A 22,290-nucleotide genomic window follows, 5' to 3' on the forward strand; every position below is an offset into this window, starting at 1 on the left:
TTCTTCAATGCCTCTTCCTTCACGGATTTCGCTCAAAAAATACCCAATCATTCCTTATTCACCTTCTCAGATGCCACTTGTGTTTCTACAGTATTCTGCCACATCTCCCTTCGCTTGTCTCATGGTATACAAAGCTATCCCTCATACAGAGTCCAGCTCATGTTTTATAGTCCCTCCTTACCACTCCACTCCTAGCATATCCTTTGAAGACAGATCTATATACAGTGAAGATTCATTCAAGAACAAGGATTCCCCTTTTGATCTTTTTATCCCTTTCCTGACCATTTTTAATATTCATATTGATTTTAGGCTGCTACTACTAGGCACTGAGATGGTATCTTAACAGCACATTAGAAATTTCTTTGCTGCATAACAGGCAATCCAAAGCCCATCCTTTAATACATTAAAAGTAACACTGAAATTTTTGCCCAACTGCATCCATTCCATTGGAACTGAAGTCCATTGGACTTGCAATTAGGAGTCTTTCAGAAAACTAAAACTGAACTTTCATTGAAATCTGAATTTTCAAATTTAATTTGAAATGGAACTGAATTGTAATGCTCAGTCCTTCAGCAGATCTGGCCCTCACTTCTGAAGTGTCAACTTTTTTGACTTTGCTTTAAAATATACAGTATTCCTGTGTTATGACCCTCCAAGACAGTTGCCTGCCTCTTGGAAACATTCTAGGCATATTTTAATCAAGCTTCATCACTTTACAGGATTTGATTTTTAAAGAGTGAAGCTAGATAAAAGTCAATTATCAGAGTTTTATTACATCTGCAAGGATGTTGAATCTAAATACACTGTAGCCACTGTTAGGGAGCAGGTCCTCAACAGTAGTATATTAAATTAGTATTTTGAGCTGGTCAATACCAAGTGAGCTTCCTTCCCCTCCTTCTGGTTCCCATAAATAAATCACTTAGGGCATGCAAAAATACACACAGACATTTAGTATGCAAGTGCTGTCTACATACGATTCATCACATAAATGTGAAAGCAAAAAAGTCTTACAGCATGACTGTTTTCCTGCTCCTGCAAGCTCTCTCATTACCTTTAGCAACTCAAGATCAGTCACCACCCTATCTGGCATGTGTGATACAGCACTACTGCTTTGAAATCCTCCTGGCTAGAAATTTCAGGCCACACATCTCAGTTGTGTTCCAGTTCCCTTTTTTTTGATTCAATTCACAACTGCTTTAAGTAACATAACAAATACTTGTAAGCCAAAGCTATTTAACATGATGGCATGAGTACAAAATCACTGCCATTTGAGAGGCAGGAGGAAAGCACTTCAGATCCCAGTTCTAACGGGCTTTTAAGCTATTGACACAGACACCTAAGCCTAGATACTCCAAACTGTGTATAAAGCAAATTTCTAGACAGTTTACATTATGTTGCTCCTGCTGACAGGAAGAGCCTGTACTATAAAGAACTGTTGAGGTTTTCAGGCAGAACAAAGGAATTCAAGGTAATCTAGCTCTGCTGCCCTCAACGTGCTATGATGTATGGGATTCACCACATGTAGAAGCCTGAAAACAGATTTTGTACAAACGCAAACTTAAAACTGAGACTTCCATTGGGCCTCAAATAAATATGACATATTTTGCTCCTAATTGAGACTTTTTGACGTCCTGCCACCACAAACAGCATGTGAAAATTTCAGACCACTCATGCAAACTATGCCATAAACCAAATACACTTTATATTCAAGTAGTCTGACCCACAGTTTGCCTGTGTAAAGCACAACTCTGTGTGAATTACATCATTCCTTTGCCATGTCCCCAGCATCACTGTCATCTTTTTGGAAAAGAGACTCTGATGATTCTTTGCTTGTATCTTTACTCCAATTTGTAAAAATATGCTTCATTCCACAGTTTTTAAAACTAACAGGCAATGTGTCACTTGCTATGCTGGCCCATATCATGTTTCAGCAAGGACAGGAAACTCTAAAGGAGTAAAAACATGGTACAGATCCTATTACTACCATGCCTAACCTTACGCAGGTTTCCCAATGTTCTTGTGAGAATTTAAGGTATATTAGAAAAGAAGTTATAAGTTTCTTAACCTGTCAACAGGAGAGAACTCCTATGATGTCTTCACTGTCAGATATGGAAGATTGTGTCTGATGTACTGCCTTTCATAGCTTTTCAACGGGTTGCGACCCCCTTCAGAAGGGCCGACAGTCAGGATTTAGCTTCAGTTGTGCAGTTCTCCTTCTGACTCCCAGGAAGATGTAGTTCCCCTTCTCCCTGACTGGGGAAGCTATCCACTGAAGTACAGCAAAGCTGTATACAAACTAGGAAATTAACAAACAAAAACTATACTTAGTGACAATCATGACTGCATCAGGATATACACATCCAACCCAAACCTTAAATGCACAGAAATAAAGAGGGGAAAGACTGCTGTATTCCACCACACTTTTCTGTTGCCTAGGCACTGCTGATAACACACTCTGAAAGGCTTTCACTTCCACCTTTGGTGGAGAAAAAAAGAACCCAAACCTCCTATGCTTTAATATAGGATTATTAAAGTTTAGCACTTACTTTCACATATTTCATGCATGTTAACTTATATTGCCTTAACACTAGAGTTTACTTGATTGTGTTTGAGTGCAAGTCTAACGGCAATAGGCTGCTGCCTTATCTTTTAGAAATGGCAGTGAAAGCCTTTGGAGTGTGCTACCGATCAGCATTATAGGCAGTATGGAAGTGGAAATGAATATAGAAGTCCTTCCCTCTAACTTTATATTTCTATACTTTAGAGTGGGTGGATGCAGGGAGTGTAACCCAATGCAATCTTAAACAACACTAAATATAGCTCTGTCTGTTAATATTGGTTAGGTGAAATAGCTAATAGGTTTGTTTTTTCTTTCTTGCTGTGTGGAAGGGATTGCTAGATTGTGGCTTGAGCACTACCCAGAGTTTCCATGCTATTCTAACATTCCAACTGCTCTGGAGCAGCAACCCACCAGTTAGATCATCTGGTAAGTGACCATAATGTGGTTACTAAGCCAGGCAGACATTCAGGAAGAAAAATTACCACGTGCTGACATCATTCTTCTCTGATCTCTGGCTAAAGATTGTGCATGATTCTATGCTCAAAATCCAGTGCATATCATGGAGATTGGAATAGATCTTGCTACAATCTATGACCTTTAACAGGAACTATAGAGCAATATGGAAGGACTGGGGAGAAAGGAAAATCAATTATTTAGTATAGAGCTACATCTAGTATTTTAGAATTCCTTCTGTAAGGAAGACCAGTTTTCAAGAAAAAAATGTTTTAACTCATCCCAATGTGAAATTAATTTAGAGAAAGAAAAAAAACAACTGAACCTCTCAAAGATGAAAAGGTTCATCCATGAACTCAGTTAAATCAGATATTCTTCCCAGATGGGAATTACCCTTTGTCCTCACAGCTACTAAGAACAGACTAGGCTTTTATTCTCCATTTTAATATATGACCATGTTTGAGAAACACTTTACCAAAGAGCATCTTCCAACTTCAGAAATTATTTTGAAGTGGTTTTCAGCTTAAATGTTTACAACAATTTTAACACTGAGTAAGAGTTGTCTGAAGTAACACCTCAGAGAAGCGCAGACATAGTGGCTCTGGAGCTGAAAGGAGGTTTTATCACACTTTGTATCTCACATGATATTTTCCAGGTTGAAACTAGAAACTAAAAGAATTAAAAGCTTTTCTAGAATTAGTTACACAACAGCAATGAGAGCCTCCTTTCAATACACAGTAATCATTGTAATTATACCTGCACTTGCCAATTGTACTTCCTGGCCTCAAGATCTCTGATCAAGCATGTTGTAAACATTCTCCAAATGTCTTTTACTTCACAACTTTCCTCTAACAGTCCTTTTGCAGGTCCAAAAATCTAAGCCTCAGATGGACATGATGGACATGATTCACAGTACGTCAGAACTACCAGGATAGTTATCGCCTGATCAGGATAAAAACCACTTTTTTTAATCTTATTTTTATTACTGCCATTCTAGATTAAATCGGGTATGTACTCATGACAGTGTTTTGCTATATAGCATTTGTGCGCTCAGAGTTCAAAGGCAGTTTAGTTACTCTCAATGGAGCCTGAAAAATTCTTAAATGAACCATAGATATAACTTCCAAGAAGCTGCTTCTCACATTTTTTTCCCCTGGACTCAAGTAATGCATCAACATGCTTCCAACCTTGTATGTGAAATATCCTAAGGGTGCTTTAAGCTGGATTCTTTTAAACCTACATGTGTTTTGGTTGGTTTGGTTGATACCGTGTGTTCTTCCTGATGCAAGAATCCTGAGAAAGCAAGCTTCTACCCACACAACCACAACAATTTTTCTATGAGGTTAAAGGTTTTATACTTCTAAAAAATCACCTTCTAGAAATGAAAGTGCAATGTTAATGGCTCACAGCATTAATTTCCCTCGCCCTGCCTTCCCACATGACCTTTCCAAGTCACAATCTAATCTGCTCTCAGTAGAAAGGGTGTTGACCTAAACTAGTGATAAGGCACCCCAAACCATTCTGAAGCTACTGAACACACATGCAGAGAAGTACCTAACAATATTTTGTGTTTGGTGGGTTTTTTTAGGTAGATTAGGCAAATTTTGTATTAACAAAGGAGAGGTTATTTTATCCTTACTTGTTTTCAAATAAAGACATAATGACAACAGTTTAGAAGACACTGGAATACCAAGGGTATAGTTAAGACTCTGCCTAAAGCCTTACTTCTACATGTTTGAATAGTGGATACCAGGTGCAAGAACACTGTGCAAACAAGGACAGGCACTTACTCCTTCACTTAAAGGCATGGTACAGTGGATACTTATACAGAAGTTAATACACTATTGAAATAGCTTCTGGTGTATTAGAATTCAAGTTACCTCTAGGTAACTGTAACTGTATCTTCAGTATATCAAGAATATGAAAATAGAGATCCTGAAGTTTTGAAAAAAATGCTCAAATAACAAACTGTCAGCTCTGATACAGAATTCTTTCTGCAATTACTTCTATGGATATCTGATTTTGTCAAGCTCTTGTTTTTCTTAAGTCTCCAATATTCCTATACGATTCTGCATCCTGAAGCAACTCTGACAGACAGGTATAAACACAAAGTTAAGAAAATGTACTGGGCTGAAACATTCCTCAGAATATATTCTTAAGGCTTCCCAGGGAAAGCAGAAATGGCCTTCTAGAAAGAAAATACTGCTCCTCCCTATTTCTAAAGTGGTAGCAGCATAAAGCAGCCAAAAGATTCTTCACTGCAAGAAAGGCAAAGGTAAAACCATTTTTATCTCAGTATAAGCTGTAGTTGCTACCTTTTCTACACTGCTAATTGCACAGCAGTGAAAACTGCTGAGGTGCAAAAAACAGTGATACAGTTGCTGATTTTACACAGCATTTACTGTTAGAAATTCAGCTAATCCAGATTAACATACAAACAGCAATAAAGGAATAATCAAAATTCTTGGAGCTCTCCCAAGGTTAGATAAAGAAACCACATCATTCTCTGCATCTGACAACAAACAGCAAAAGTAAAATCCCGACTGAGGAAGCAGGAGCAAATGCAAACTGCGGGAGGTTTCTTTCCTCACAGTTCTACTTCCATCTTAGTCACATCTATACATTAGACAAAGGACCTACACAGCTCTCCCTCTTCGTTTTCTTGCTTACTCATTTCCTAACATAAGCATCTCTGAAATTAGATAAACATTCAGCTCTTAATACCAGGACACTTAGGAATTATTTTCCACAGAAGTATTATCTCCTATGCTTTCTGAGATGAAGACCTCATTCAAGGTATTAAAGCTTTACACTGTCCCTTCAGCAGCTGGATATTCTTTGTATAGAAGTACAGATAACCAAAAGATTGCAAGTGCCACCTGCACAGGATATAATACATTTTTTAGTCAGGAAAAACATGCAGCCTTTTCACCATCTCCTGCAAGTTTTCTGCAAAAACAAAACCAAGAATTCCATCCTTTGGGTGAAGAGGGTTAAGTACTTCATGCTAATTCTGATCATTTAGAAGGAATAATCCAGAGTCATCAGATCCAAGACTAGCAGGTGGCAAGCTGCCTTGCAAGGAAAAGTATATGGAGGAAAGAAGTACTCCACCATGGCCATTGTTGCCACTGTGTTACCGGACTTCGTTTATTTTCTGTGCAGACATGCATTGTTTCTGCCTGGTTACTAATGAGTGAGACAAGTATTTCTAATGTCTAATATTTGCTACTTATTTCTCAAAGAATAGGCATGTCCAAGGGGACTTCCTTGCATCCTCTGCAAGCCCTGAAAATACTCTCTGCCTCGAGCGAGGGAGAAGAGCACTAAGAAACCTAACTTCAGAAGAATTATTTTATTCACATGAGACTTCAATTCAGCTGTCTTGATGGAAACCTTTTGTATTTATCAGCTAAAGCCTGGTTTCACTACAATCTGGTTTTCCATTACTTCTCAAGAAGAGAAGGAATAAGGCATTGCTGTTGAAATCCAAGCAAAAAATTCCCCTAGTACAGCTGTTTAAAATATCCTATCCAGAGAAAACAAAATGTATTTAGTAGTTTCTTTTTCATCTAGCCCACAAAAACTTTCCTCTGGGAAAGAGATGGTCAATCGCTCATTTATACCATCTGGAGACAAGTCCTGAGAATTCTTCCTGATAGTTGACACTAACTCCAGACTCAGAACAAAGATGTGGCCTTTTGGAGACCTAATGGTGAAGACTGACATAAGGGAGCGAAACTTTTATTTGCTTCTGCGTGCTATCACTTGAAGGCTATAATCAGAAAGGATAAATCCCACTGCAACATGTTAGATATCCACCACTGTTATTCAGTTTTAGTAAGTAGCAATTTTAGACTTGGTTAAGCACAACTGCCTGTATCGAGAATTGTAAGAAAATATAAACAGGAATAAAAGTTATTTTACAATATAGATGTCTGTATCTGGTAGTGAAATCAAGGACCATGTAAAGTTATTAGATTTGCAAAGTTTGTAGCTTACTCTTTTTGTACTTGAGAATATTTATCTTAGTGATTGCCAAATGCATGAAAATGACTATTTAAGATGACTGTCTATCTTCTTATAATCTGTAAATGTGTATATTAAATCATTTGAATTTGAGAAATGATTGGACCACTGAAACATTCTAATTACGCACACAGCCGATAACACACTTCTGTTAATATGTAATTATGTATCTGCATATATATACAAATATGCACTTTATACATAAAAAAAAGTGTACAGCCTGCGTTTCTTCTAGCCTGCAAGACAAAGGTTACTGATCATAGCTGTACCATACCTGGATCTGAGCTCTGTTTCCAGCTGTTATATTAGATATTGTCCAGCATGCTTCTTTTTTGATAGATTCTTTTGGGCTGCTTAGCAAGTGCAGTAAACTCTGCAGGGCTGAACAATTCAGAATTACCTGAACAAAAAAGAAAAACAAAACAAACAACCACACCTTAGAGGAAATTTAGGATTAAAAAAACACAAGAACAAGGACTACAATGTCTTCAAAATCTAGAACGCATCTCCCATCACATGATCCCAAGAAAGTTAACAAGGAAAAACAAAACACCAATCACCACCAAAACCACAAAACAAAACAAAAAACCCAGCAAGAACTAAGAAACAAATGTTTACAGGAAAGATAACGAGCAAAACAACTGAGTTATTCACGTAAGATATCGCAACTTCATTCTGATCTCAGTGTGACCTACCAGAAGATACTAAACCCATCATGACCAAACCAATATAAGATAACAGTATTGTCCTGTTGTCTTGTTTTCTGTGATTTTTGTATACTTGGAAGCTCCAACTCCTGTTTTACACATCGGCCGGCACAGTGAGGGAGACTGTTGCCAGTGTTGTGTCCAGTGACATCATGAATTCTCCTGGTTTTGGCTGGAATACTTAATTTTCCTTCTACTAGCTGGTGCGGTGCTGTGCTTTGGCATTAGCCTGCGAACAATGCTGGTAACACGCTGATGTTTTAGCTGTTGCTAAGTAGCCTTACCCTGATGATCAAGGACTTTTCAGTCTCTCATGCTCTGCCAGTGAGGAAGGGCATGAGAAGCCAGTAGGAAACACAGACAGGACACTTGACCTGAACTAGTCAAAGGGGTATTCAATATACAGCACATTGTGCTCAGTACAGAAACTGGGGAGAGTTATGTGGAAGAGGCCAACTGGTCCTCAGGGACAGGCTGGGAACTGGTCAGCCATATTGTGCATCACTCCTTTGGGGATTGTGGGGATTTTTGTTTGGATTTGTTTCACAACCACCATCTGTTTTGAGGCAACTAATGTCACCAATCCTTCGCATTCAAACATCACAAGGAACAAGAAAAGGTGCTTGTGAACAGGTTACCCAACAAACAAAGATGAACTGCAGTACAACACAACAGAAATTGAATCCATACCTGGGTCTGGATATCATCGCCTGTGACAATGTTCCCAACAGCTCGTAAGGCAGGAGATACTACTTTGTAGTCATTGTGCCTAAAATTACCAAGGAAATATCTAAGTGTTAAACATTCTGAAGCATCTCCATCTTTACATTCTCAAAGAAGGAACATGCATCAGCCAGGAGAAAACTTCCCTGCTAAAACTGACTTAATTCTCATGGTATAAATCAAAACACTCTCTGATTTTAAACTAATAGCGAGTCTTTCTAGGGTTTCTAGATATCTAGGCCTTTAGACATCATTCAGCAGCATAAAGACAAAATATGAGTTTAAAAGAATAAAGTGCTTCAAAGTATAGGCATTCTTGGGAGGGAAAAAGTAACCAGCTGTAGCTGTGAAACACACAATGTAGCCAGCACAAAGCTAGAGAATGAGACTGAGGTGCAGGAAAAAAAAAATCTCTTAGGAAATAGCAAAACTAGTACAAGGAAAGTCCCACTGCTTCTGTTACTCATGATATGTAAAGATGACTGAACATAGGTAAAATTAAAACTCAAATACTTGCTTTGCTTTCAAGACATATCTAATTAAACTTCCTACTGCTGGAACCTTAATTCTGGGAAAAAGAGTAGATAGTAATTTGCTATAGTGGATAGAAACTTGCTCAGAACAAATTTCTTACATCAGCAGCTCCACAAGTCTTCTGCAGACTCCTGCATCAATCACAGCCTGGATTTTATCATTGGGGCCATCAGACAAGTAGGACAAAGCCCAGCAGGCATCAGCTAACACATCTGTATCGTTGACAAAGAGGAGCCAGGAAAGCACACTAAGACAAGGTGAAACCTGTAAGACATTAAGAGATACATAAACTGTGCAATTAAAAGGGCCAGAAGATCTAGTAACATGTCACATACAAAATTAGTTGACATTATAGGACTAGGCACTGTCATTTGAGGTTCAATACTCCAAAAATTTCCAACCTAGGTAGCAGGGCTGTAGCCATGCAAGTAAAGAGCAGCATGTCAGCAGAAAAGCACTACGAGAGTTCTTTGGCCTCTACAGTCCACCTGGCAACCTAAGCTCATACTTGTCTGCTAAGATGTGCCATACTTTGAACTACAGCAGCCAAGATGCACAGAGTTTTGTTCTGCTGTGGGATGGTCATCTTCAGTACAGGAACAGTAACAAAAAGCTAGGAAGCAGCTATATTAAAACAGTGGTTATGAATATCTGCTGAAAGGACTAAACATTCAAAAACTGCATCTGTAAGAAGCCCATATATTGTTTTAGAGGAGTTCCGAAATATTTCAGCTATTTAGTCCAAGTTTCACCACCCTCGTTGCTTATTTGGCTACCACCACCTCGCTACACGTTTCCTTTCAAAGGTCTCTTACCTTGGCAAAATCTGGAGGAGGGTTTTTCCCTCTGCAGAGGTTGGATAGAGCCCATACAGCATTTCGGGTCATAGTGAGACGGTTCTGTTTCGAAAGCAATCTAAAACAAACCAACAAAAAATTCCAACCTTTGCTTTTGAAAAATCAAAGCCAGGCAACCCTGTAGGGTCAACTGCATTAATCATTAAAATAAACTCAGGCCTAGATTTTAACATACACCAGGGCAAAATAAGTCAGATTTTTTTCTTTCCTATAACAATATATCATACAGTGCTTGATGGCTGGATACTAATACACATGCTAGACACATGAATCCTAGTATCCCAACAAAAGCAACAACCATTACACTGAAAGTGCGTTCATTTATTGGCCTAAATACTGATGTAGCAGATTAACAATCAAAAGGCACAGGAACTGTGACAAAATTACTCAAAGTAGGAAGACCTGCAGGCAGCTTTGGAGAACACTCTCCTCACTGAACTGCAGTTAGCCTCAAACTATCAGCCCCACTTTTACATTTCTGCATGTTAACTAGCGAAGGAGAACAAAAGATCCTCAGAAAATGTGTATAATCAGGTTAAGGGTTTCCCAAACATTCAAGGCAGTTACGTATCTTACAGCAAGCACTGTCTATAGACTTTCTGTGCACACTGGCTCCAGTCCTGGCATAAAACAGCCTTGCCAGCTGCATTCTTGTTATAACACAATCCTACGGACCAACCCAAACCAGTCTCTTCCTGCAGTTGTTAAGGCATCCACACACCAGCTGCAGGATTCAAACTCTGCTCCAAAACAAAACCAGGATGCTCATCTATGTGATGAACTGTAATACTGGCATCTTCATGAGATCTGCATACCAAAACTGCCCTCTCACATTAGAATAATCACACTTGACCAAAGCTGTATGAGCCATTGTGACACTGTGAGTCCCCTTATGTGTGGCACTGAGAAAGATGCCTGTGGAGTTGGTTAATTAAGTCAGACACAGTGTGAAGCCTCTAAACAAAGCAGTTTCTTGATAATTTAGAGATGACTAGTCATAGCACCCTTTAGCCTAGGAGGAATGCAGTAAGGCAAGACCTAGTTTTTCCGCAACTGTAAGCTTCTTTTTCTCATAGCCAGTCCATACTGTACCAATGTGTTTCTGAGTGCACTGGAGAATTCCACTGCCTCAGAGCCTGCAAAGGACAGAGACTAATTTGGACATGACAACACAAGGTGGCGTCACTGCTGCAGCAATAATACGGTCCTTCAGCAGAGGCCCATCAAGATAATTAACAGACAGGAGAAATGACACACAATAGGAGAGTTAGAGACCTGGATTTGTTCAGCCTTAGGAGACAGCTGTGTAAGGGGAGATTATAACTGCTGCCTAACAACAGTTGAATGAGTACATATAGAAAAGAGTGCGCAGTGACAGGACAAGAGGCAACTGCCACAAAGTATAACACAGAAAATTCTGATTAGGTATCAGAACGTTGCTTTTCTTCAAGCCATAGTCAAACACTGCAACAGGTTGCCCCAGGCAGTTATGGAATCTACCTCTGATGTTCCAAATTTGACTAGTTAAGCAATCTAATCTGATCCCACCTACTATGAAGAAAGGCTTTGACTAGATGACCTCCAGAGGTTCTTTCAACTTATATTATTCTATGGCTATTATATTAAGCCCAGGTATCCACCCACCCTGTAAAATAAAACAATTCCATCTTAACTGCTTCTAAAACATGTTTCCATTTTACAGGTCCATTACAAAAGTAGTTCAGTAGCTAACATAAAAAAAATCTGATTACTCCATAATAAGAAAAAATCATTATTATTCTTCAAGGCAAAACACAAACTTCAGTCTTACTATAGAGACTCAAGCAAAATTCTGGTAAAACATATCAAAAGAGACTTACTGCAATAAAGGGGGCAAGATATTACAGTCCAGTACGTAGTCTCTACACATAGTGCTGTCTCCAGCAATGTTGCCAAGAGCCCATACCGCCTGCAATGAAAAAACAATAGTAATTGCTTTTATTTTTCCAATTCAACCAGTTTACTGCACGTATTAGAGTGGGAGACATTCTGTTTTCACTGTTAGATCCTGGACAAAGTACAGAAGGGGAATGCATTCTGGTTGAGTATTACATATATACATCCAAGCTCATTATACAGTTCAGAAATATTTACAGAACTAAGAGGAATACCAAAACAACAGGTGTGTCTCCAAAGACTTTGCAAGCAGACATAACCTTACTCTGTCCACAACAGATGAACTTACCTCCTCAGGCTTAGTAACATACTAATTCTACAGTCCTCATTCAGACCTGATTCAAGTCCAGATGTTCATAGCTCAGGTCAAGCAAGTTTGTATCTACCCAAAAACATTTGGGTGGAACAGCCCATATTAGTATTTCCTAAGAAGCCATTAAAAACATGCAGTTTTTCCACAGACACATTAAGAATGCTGACCCCAATTAAGATGAAAATGAGAATCTACATGCAAGATAAAACAATATTCAGAACCAGAGTTCAGATGGGCATTGGCATATACTCCTTAAAAGAAAACTATACAAGACAGAACCAGTGTTGCCTATTCTGACATAAGCGTGGCAAAATGCAAGGACATCTATTTTCTCCCATGGACGTCAGTACGACTGTAACCTTGCATTTTGAGAAGAAAATATCTAAAATGCCAGAAGATAATTAATGAAGCATGAAATCCATCTTCTGTAGTATGATGAGAATAGAAGATATAATTGGGTTTGATTTATACACTTGGGTCAAGTGGTGGTTTTGACATCACTGTCCACTAGTACAAAAGCTATAACAAAGGAAAAAATAAAAGTTGTCTACAGGAAGTATCAAAGCCATTTTATGAATTCCACGTGATTTACAGACTGTATTTTGTCACAGAAGTAAGTGTATGAAATTCCCAATTGCTATTTATTTCAAGTTAGCAGAGGGCTAATGTCCTATCAAAGAGATATATTCATCTGCTTATTTGGTAAAACCCACATAATATCTACACAACCGTTGGAAATAGTTCCAATAATGCACATTACAAAGAAGACAAAAGCAATTCTATTTATTGTGGATAGCAGCAGAATGTCCTCCCCAGATCTCTCTTCAGTTGAGGACTATGTATTACTTTGCAGTAAGATGTGTTATACCTCATAACTATTTCTCTAACTGAACATACGTAAGTTCCCAACACAATAACATGTTTTTCTCTCCTTATCTCTACCTGAAATAAATTATTCCCCTAAAGCAACTGATAGGATAAACCAGGTTTGTCACCTAAGGGAAATTCTCCAATCACCTGAAATAAACGCATTTGCTCATTATCAATATGATGTCAACTGATTTGCTGCATTAGACTTCTACTGTAATACAATTTTAAACAGTGCAAAAAGATGCTACTTTAAGAAACAAGACTCCAACCACTGTAAAGGCCCAAAACCACTGGCAAATCCTGCAAGGTTAATACAACTAAAACCTTTTGTATATGCAAAATATATATACAAATGTCAGCTTGCTAGATACAAAATAAAAGGACTCCTCTGTACCAGTATTACCACAGAGAGATAAATCAGAAGTCCCTAAACTGCCAGTTGTTAAAGACACCAGGAGACTATTCTGGGAAAGGATTGGTTTGTTTTATTCCCCTACAGTTTTCCAGGCTTCTGCTGTCAGCCAGAGACAGAGTACAAGGCTAAACTGACTTTGCAGAGAGGGACTCTTCATCAGGGACTGTAGCAATAGGAAACTGGGCAGTGGGTTAAAACAGGGGAGGTTCAGGTTAGATGTAAAGAATAAGTTCTTTACTTTGAGGGTAGTGAGGCACTGGAACATCTTGCTGGAAGAAGTGGTGAATGCTCCATCCTTGGCAGTGTTCAAGGCCAGGCTGGATGGGGCTTGGAGCAAGCTGGTCTAGTGGAAGGTGTCCCTGCCCGTGGCAGGGAGTTGGAACTGGATGAGTTTAAGGTCCTTTCCATCCCTAACAATTCTATGATTGCTACACAATGTCCCCCCCCCCCCAAACTTACCTTCACCATAAAAATTATTTTTCATTCAAATTCTTAGTGTTTTCCAACTGTTATGACAACACTTTGCCGGAAATAAAAGTATAACCTTGGGTCTAGCAGCCTCATAGACTCAAGACGGATAAGGCAGGAAAAACTCAGCTTTAAAACCAGAACATATACCACCTCCTGCAAAATGTCATTTGTATTAGAACTGTAAGAAGCCACACTTGTTGCCCACTGCAGTGTTTGTGTTTCTGCAGCAACAAGAAGCCCACGAAATAAATCAAAGATCTCAGCTGGTTTCCAAATAAACTTGTGGATCCTCTAAACAACATTTAGGGATAAAATAAATTAGAATTATCAATAATTTCCTTTTATTGAACATGCGTGTAACTTTCTATGAAGATACAATCTCCTTGCCTGGACACCCTTACACATATTAAAACACCCCTGGAGAAAGTATTTTACTTCTCTGTGGACTTTGCTTCTGCCACTGTAGCAACATTATTTTTAGGGTTGACAACAGTGATAATCACTTAAGCCAAGAATCCATTCTGATCCTGAATGACAGACTCGCTTTGCAGCAGGAAATCTCACATCAAAAACTCTGACCAGAGAACTCAAATAGAGGTTTTTTTGTTGCGACTCTCAATTTTTTATAGCAAGAGTAGTCTGCCCCAGTAGCCTTATATCACAGGGCCTGGTAAGAGGGGATGCTGCAAGGAATCCTTGTAATACTAATGACTGATAGTACACAAGATGCAAAGAAATTGAAATATCTTCAGAAAAATATGCAAGGTTTCATTCAACGAGGCAGATTTCTTTCTTTAAGGCATTACTTCAGCTCTTCACATAAGTGAGGAACATAAGTCGGCCTCATTTAAACTCTTTCTCATCAGACACTGCTAAAAATACAAAGCTCTGTCATGGTTCCCACAGAACACATGTGAACAATGAAAAGCTGCTCCAGGTTTTGTTTGCCTGAATAATGTTCCATGATTTCCACTGCTTCTTTTGTGCACTCTCAAGATGCAAATGGACTTTGCTTACCGTAACATTTTGGCTTTTTTCTACACATCCCAAACATTTTAATCTTCTTTTCTGGATAGCAACAGAATTAAATGGATATTTCAGTCCATTAAATTTCAGAGTTTATTACATAAAAAAATTGACTCTAAAAAAAACTTCCATTTTGGTACTTTCCAATATCTACATCCAGACCTGAAGGTGGAAAGAACCTGCAATTTTAAGATTTTGAGTGTGACTTTTTAACCAACATCTGAGGTATCAAAGTTGCATGCAGCCCGAAAATGCAAATGCTGCCTTTTCAACTGACAGTGTTGATTTTCACACACCTGTATAAATTTCCATTCATTGCAAAGAGCAAAGTAGGGATTGTTGCAGACCCTGAGTTTATTTTATTCATTTTGAAACTCCAGTGTTTTTTTCTGTAGAGCTGGACAACTCAGTAAAGTGCAAGTTTTGTAGAGTACTTCTGAGCCATATTGTGCCTTCTGTGAATAATCCATGTGCTTTCCTTCAACCCTCCCACTTTTCCCTGGATTCTGAAGGCTCTTAGCCATTATTTCATTAGGCCTTTGGATATTTAGACCAAGTTCTAAACCAGCCATCTACAGTGCATATAGTCTGTGCCTCTCAGTGGAGAGGCAATACTGCAAAGTGAAAATCAACACTTCCTCTACTTTTAGCTGCTGATTTGGGAAATGTACCTAATGCTGGGGTGAAGACTCTGAAGATTAGCTTGCATACAAGTGTGCTTGGGTAAGTAGCCAGAAGGAAGGATACCAGAAGACCAGATTCCCAGGAGATGACTTCTACTGTGCCCCAAGAAACACCTTTCTTTCAGTTGCTAGGGTGGTCATAGCTCCTTAATTCTCACATCTTAACCAGCCAAACAGAGAAAGTAGCTCATACTCCTGCCTCAGTTGTTTTTCCTAATTTGATTGCCAAGACCTAGTTAGCAGGACTTCTGATGTAAAAGCCAAACAGAACTTCAACACCAGACTCACAATCATCTCTGCCAAACAAACGATGGTTACAAAAAGGAACCACAATACAACTAGAAATGGAACAATACTGAGGGAGAAACACATTTGTTGCTTTAGCTGAAAATACAAATGCTCTTAAAGGAGAACAGGGCAGCTGGGGATGGTCCTACCAGTGGCTGCCTAGCAGAGCATAGTGACACATACCTGTCACTGTGAGACAACCTCAGCCATCTTGGACAGAGAGGATGATGCCTTGCATGGCTTTTGATGGAATTTCAATGTTCATCAGGGAAACTGAAGCTGACATTCAAGTTTGAAATACCTCAGCAAGGGAACTCAGAAAAAAACTGCAGCTAAGACATTGCTGAAGCTAGATCAACCTTAAGCATGTCTAAAGGGCTTTGATGAAGTCCTTCAATGTAAATAATTTCAGGCTGGCATATCTAAATTTCTAGATGCCTTTTGGAAGAAAAAAATGTGGCAAGTGGAAGAAGGCCAGGACATATGCCACAGACTAAACCTCAAAATCAGTACAACAAAACCAGAAACAGAGAGAGGTGGAGAGATGCAGCCAAAGTGGGTTTACTAAATAGTGGAGATGTAGCTTCTGTAATAAACTCAGGTTTTTTGATGGGAAAAACAAACGCCAAATGGTTTGACCACTGATCAAAGAGAAAGACTGATAAGACTGATATACAGTGCAAACAATGAAAGAGTTAAAGGACAGTAGGGTAATCAAATGTCAGCCTGCACAGCTTAATGGGAAACAGATCTTGTAAAAAGATGTAAGATATACTATCATTAAAATATATGCTGTTTATTAAACACAACTATAAAGATTCCCTTACATAGATGTTTATAAAACCGCTGATTTAGAATCACAGTAGACTCAGAGACTAGCACATGCAAAACAAGCAGTGCAACACATCAGATTAAAACTGACCTATAAATATGAAAAAATAACTGTTAGGAAAATCATGTATTTGCTCCTCAACCACTGCTAAGGGAAGTCTGAAATAATACAATTCAATGGTGTAAGGCTGTAAGACAAAAATCACTGGATAATGATTAGCCAAGTACGTAAAATTAAAATACTACTATTTTTTTGTTGTTTTGTTTATGCTGTGCTACATATTCAAAGTTACTAACATTTCCTTCCACAAAATTATTATGCCATTTAGCACAAAGAATGGCTTACTAAACACAGCCTTCAATATAGCTTTTTTTTTCTTCACCTTTTACTACAGGGTTATAGAGCTTTTGGCCCATCTACCCTGAACATGTAGGTTTACTTTCTGTATTTTCCTGTATTTTTTTAATTTGTTGCAAATGTAGCAAGAGTTGCTTGCAAATAATCACCTTTAGAGTACTATTGTGAAAGAAAGTAAAAGTCATCATTTTACAGGGGAGAAAATTATGGCTGAATATCTTCCAGCTTGAGAAGTCCAGGACCAGATCTGCTCAAAACACAGACCTAACTACAAAAGTCCCCTGAAAACGCACCGAGTTGTCCTCAAACAGAAAACAAAACGGGAATATTTCACAGTGAGCATTCAAAACACACAGAACCAGTATCCACTTACTGAAAGTGAATACAAATTGTCCAGCATCAGACACTAAGCAGAGTAACATTTATCTCAGAAACCTGCAGTCACCTTAATCATAGGATCTCTTCCTTTTCCTCCTTCATTCACTATAACATGTGCCAACTTTAACAAACAGGGCCACAGTGTGACAAGTAAAAGCCTCCTCTACTACCCACTGATTTGTTACCAGGGCAACAATCTGCACGTCTGACTGAATGAGACCACAGTCATCTGGAAAGTACTAGCAATTGTGTACTAATGCTACCAATGCAGTACAAGAGCTAATTTTCAAGTGCTTATTGCTTTTAATTGTTGCTTTAGTAGATATTATGGTGACATGTTTGGGTTTTGTTAAGCTGTTGGATAAACCCATTTCTTTCATGCTGGCTTGCGTGAAACCCAAGCTGTGAGTAAGGCTGCAATCTCTAGACCTGCAGCATGGAAACCCACTATGAAAAGATGTAGGTAACAATTCACAGTGGTGTATCTTCCTTCTTTAGTACAGCTTACTACAGAGCAATGTGTAATTAGTATTTAGAGGCTTACTGGTAACAGAGAGATCATGGATTCATTACCTGAATTGCACAGAGAAGTATTTCCCAGCAATTACAATCCACTCCACCTGCCTGCAACCTGAACTTTAACATGTCAGCAGTTTATTATGAGGCAGACAGAGAAGGAGACAGATAAACTACTTAACTGTGGCCCCTAAGCTCTTCTGTTAATTCAGACACGTTAAGGCTGAAGGCTGCACAACTCATTCTAAAGAGGTTCGGTCTTCCCACCTGCTCTCTGAACATCAGCAGGGATGACAACCACCTAGTAAAAAAACCAAGTTAGCTCTGTACTGAAGACCATTAGGAGCAAAATAAAAATGGAGCAGCCCTTACCACACTTAAAGCACCTATCATTCTGCAGGAACAGCGTTGTACAAGTGATCACTGAATTTGGAAACTAATACCACCAATTTCAACCCCCAAAACATTTAAAAAGCACTGTATAGCTAAGTCTGGATGGATTTCCATATGGGCAGAACATTTGCCTGCCATTTTGGCAAGCTCCCTATCCCATTTCTAGTTTCTACAACAACAGACTCATTTCCTCAAAGAAAGTTAAAATAAATAAAGACAATCCCCCATGTTATTTCCTTTAATATAATTCCATTTTTTCAAGCACCTGAATTGTTTATCTTTAAAAACCTTTTCAAAAATAATTCAGCCTGAGACAGACCAATGAAAATGGAAAGTTGCAGAGCAGAAGAACTAGAGAGCTATAAGCAACTGGGGGGGGAGATCCTATCTGTCTTGCAGAAAATGTCAGGCAGCTTTAAGTATGTGCATTCTTAGCCAGTTGTAAGAAAGAGAGACAAGTAAAACAGAGCAATCCAATGCTTATGAGCTGGGACTCTTCCAATCATGCATCTCAATACAGTCAAATGCAAGGTCAGACATCTAGCAACAGAGAACAGAGGTCACACAGGATGGAGAACTGAACCCTGGAGTCAGTGACTGAAAAGAACAATGGATCAATCTGGATAATCAGCTTAACCTGAGCTTGCAGCCAGCTTCTGGTCAAAGAATCCGCAAAAGTATCTTGGATATTTACACACCAAAGTATCAAGTAGAAATGAAAATGAAGTACTATCTCTGCAAACAGCACCGTGCTGGAAGAGTGCTACTGGAATATCCAGTGCTTGTAACTTCACCACCATGAAAAGATACTGATCAAATCAATGCTCAGAAAAGGGTCACCAAAAAACAAACAGATCATCACAGAAATACCCTTATAATGAGAATTCAGAGCTCAATTTCATTTCCTTAAGAAAAGCTTCATCTATGGACCACAAGTAGCTATAGGGAAAAAAAAAAACAGAGCTTACTGATTGAATGGACAATGAAACAAAAGAAAATACCTGGACCTAAAGCTACTTAAATTTGTAAAGTAAAGGTACATACTTTCAAGTCAGAATTAATATTAGCTGAAACTCTTATTTGTTAACACAATTCATATTTCATCACCTTTAGTCTTCAAAGCCAGATTATATGCCTGAAATACATTCTTGGTCAAACTTAAGTTATGGACCTCATGCAGAAATTACTGAGTCAAATGTTTGCTCTGTGCTTTACACTGATCCCGTTGGGCCTTAGAAGTATATACATATACTCTATAAGGAATGTGAAGCACAAACTAGTTTTCTCTGTAGAGAACAAAGTATCATTTCCATTCATGCTTTATCTGCAAGAGAAACAAACATGAACTTTCTATCTCTAAAGCAATTTTTTTAAACAAGGCTTTTTAAATTCTTCAATACACAGAAAAATATTAACCTGTTAAGAGACCAAAATGCACTACCCCCTTGGCTGTGGTTTAATAAATCATTTCCAGAAAAATACTTGCTTAGATATCTTAACACATACTAGGTACAAAGACAATGCCATTTCCTCTACAGGCTTTCTTACAAGACAGCCTTGTTCCATTCTGGGGATGGAAGTAAAAAACACACAAACCCACAAACCACCAGACACACACATAAAAAAAAACAACCACAACATCATTTTCTATCTTTACCTGCTCCTGTACATCTTCAAACTCTGAACTAAGCAGCTCTATGAAGATGGGGACAGCTCCTGCTTGGATCACTATCCGAGTCTGAAGGGAATTTCCAGAGGCAATATTTGTCAGCACCCACGCAGCTTCAAACTGGAAAACAAGCACAAAAGGCAGTTTATGAGGAGCCTTCCATGCCTCACCAAGACTGAAGACCAAATGTCTTACAGACAGAAAGAAGTGTGTAGGGAAAGCATGACATATTACTAACCAACACAGACAACTTGCAAAGTCTGAGAATCACATTTAAGTCTTAATATCACTTGAAATCAAGACTTGCAGAAGTTCCTTATGAGAACAAGATCAGGTTTGCTGTGCTTTTTCAAATACTATTTTCTTGCTATGCAAATCTATTGCCTGTGGTCTGTTCTACTACCTCTCCTTACCAACTAAGAACTTACACACAAAAACTGAGTCTTCCCACAAGACATCTGATACCTGCATTCACTGAATTAGCAATGATTTTCCTGAAGATGCAGAGACACTGACAGAACTTGATGGATATAAAGCAGATAAAAGCCATTAAAAAAAGAAAAAAGAAAACAAAAACAAAAAATACAAATACAAATAAGAGATTTAAATAAACAAACAAAAAACCCCACCAGCTTCATGATCACTATCTGGCAGAACTCTGCAACTACAGTAAAATACTCCTCTCAAACTCTGGTGATCATTAGTGCTGCCACGAGTTATTACTGTATGATGGCTTTACTTCAACTTAAGAAATGCAAAGCTGAAATGCAAATTTTAACACTACCTGAGACAGACCTCAAAAAATACAGATTCTAGAAATCTAGATTCTGGAAGATTTCTGCATGTTTTTCAGTCAAAAAATTACTACACTACACTAAATCCTATCAAATACATTCAGAATCTAGAGAACGAAAGACTGCTAAAAGATGAATGAAAAGGCAAAATTCAACAAACAGTGGAAGTGGACACTTGTATGCTACAAAGGACCCATTTTGACACTGCTAATGAATTTTATTAAACTGATACTGATCCAGCAGTATTCCAGTGAAAATCCTGATAGTTTCCAAGTCTAACTATCTCTGAAGAGCAGCAAGGACTTATATTTAGGATTTAACCATAGAAGCAATTCCTGCTAAGAAAACACAGAGAATCCTGAAAAGGGCATGAAATAAGAATTCCGCAATGAAGCCTAGGAATTGTGCAAAGTTTTTCATTTTTAAGTGTTACTAGTTATTAAAGACATCAGTTTTAAAAATCCTCCCCTCCTGAAGAACTAAAGGAGAAATTATCTCCTGGTAAAATGTGACCAGAATAAACGATTCCAAAATACATTGCCATAATACAGAAAGATTATGGGCTGCAATAAAGCAGAAACATAAGATGTCAAAACTGCAACACTCATCATTCAGAACTCAAAGCAAAACGTTTAGGTGAGAGCTTAAGGACAACAAAGTGTATGGGCTTTCCTGTAATTTTACTTTCTCTGAAGTAAGCATCCAGTGTTTTGTGAGGCAGTATTAACAGGATTATTAGTCATCTTTCAACCACAGAGTTTTCTTATTCATATTTGAGAACTTAACCTTTGGCTTCCTAATGGATGTCACCAGGCTGAACCACTCACAACTCACAAACTCACACGGAGAAGAAACACCATATATAAACCGTTCAAACAAATGTAAGACCAAATAGCATAGACTTCTTGCTCAAATCTGTACTTCCAATATTTATAAAGTAAGTTTGGATTATATAAACTAATCATAAGATCTCCCCACCTTTTGTGAAATGAAGTTCTGTTAAAGTGAACTTTTCCTAATTAGAATCAAGGGCAAATTACATGATGCCCTTGTGTGAGGACCACTTAACATTTCAGATGGTGTAGGTTACAGAAAGGTCAGCAGAGTGACAGTTTTTCTCTTCCCTCTCCACAGCTGGATACCTGATGCTCCATGATGTATAAACTAAGGAAAAGCCACACGCAAACGGCAACAGATGGAAAACCAAAATACTTCATGACAACTGAAGTTCGTTAACAGGACGAAAACCTCAACCAAGGGATAATCATTGTACCTGTGTAGTACTGTTCTGTTCTTAAGATTTCCATCTCCATCACAAAAAGATTTTGCACTTCAGACAAATTTACTCGTTCACATAAGGCTTCAGTAATCATGGAGAAAGGGGACCTTTTTAAGTCTTAAAATTGCTTAGTAAAAACCATACAGAGAAATTCCAGACAAATTATGCTTTCCTACCACTGATACTAGAAACCTACTTTTTACCAGAT

At 38.3% G+C, this 22,290-nt stretch overlaps 1 protein-coding gene across 2 annotated transcripts in view; it reads right to left on the minus strand.

Moving 5' to 3' along the window:
- KPNA1 (karyopherin subunit alpha 1) overlaps positions 1–22,290 on the minus strand; it is a 52,052-nt gene that overhangs the window by 10,404 nt on the left and 19,358 nt on the right. For both annotated transcript variants that reach the window (XM_062633080.1, XM_062633086.1), the window contains exons 6-11: positions 19,998–20,129; positions 11,723–11,811; positions 9,822–9,921; positions 9,107–9,270; positions 8,440–8,518; positions 7,317–7,442 (exon numbers count right to left, since the gene is read on the minus strand). In XM_062633080.1, the coding sequence (XP_062489064.1) occupies positions 7,317–7,442; positions 8,440–8,518; positions 9,107–9,270; positions 9,822–9,921; positions 11,723–11,811; positions 19,998–20,129 (690 nt within the window). The remainder of the gene's footprint in view (positions 1–7,316; positions 7,443–8,439; positions 8,519–9,106; positions 9,271–9,821; positions 9,922–11,722; positions 11,812–19,997; positions 20,130–22,290) is intronic.

This window comes from Pezoporus occidentalis, unplaced genomic scaffold (genome assembly GCF_034315485.1).
Source record: "Pezoporus occidentalis ecotype Australia unplaced genomic scaffold, CSIRO_AGI_Poc_V1 ctg111, whole genome shotgun sequence".
NCBI lineage: Eukaryota > Metazoa > Chordata > Aves > Psittaciformes > Psittacidae > Pezoporus > Pezoporus occidentalis.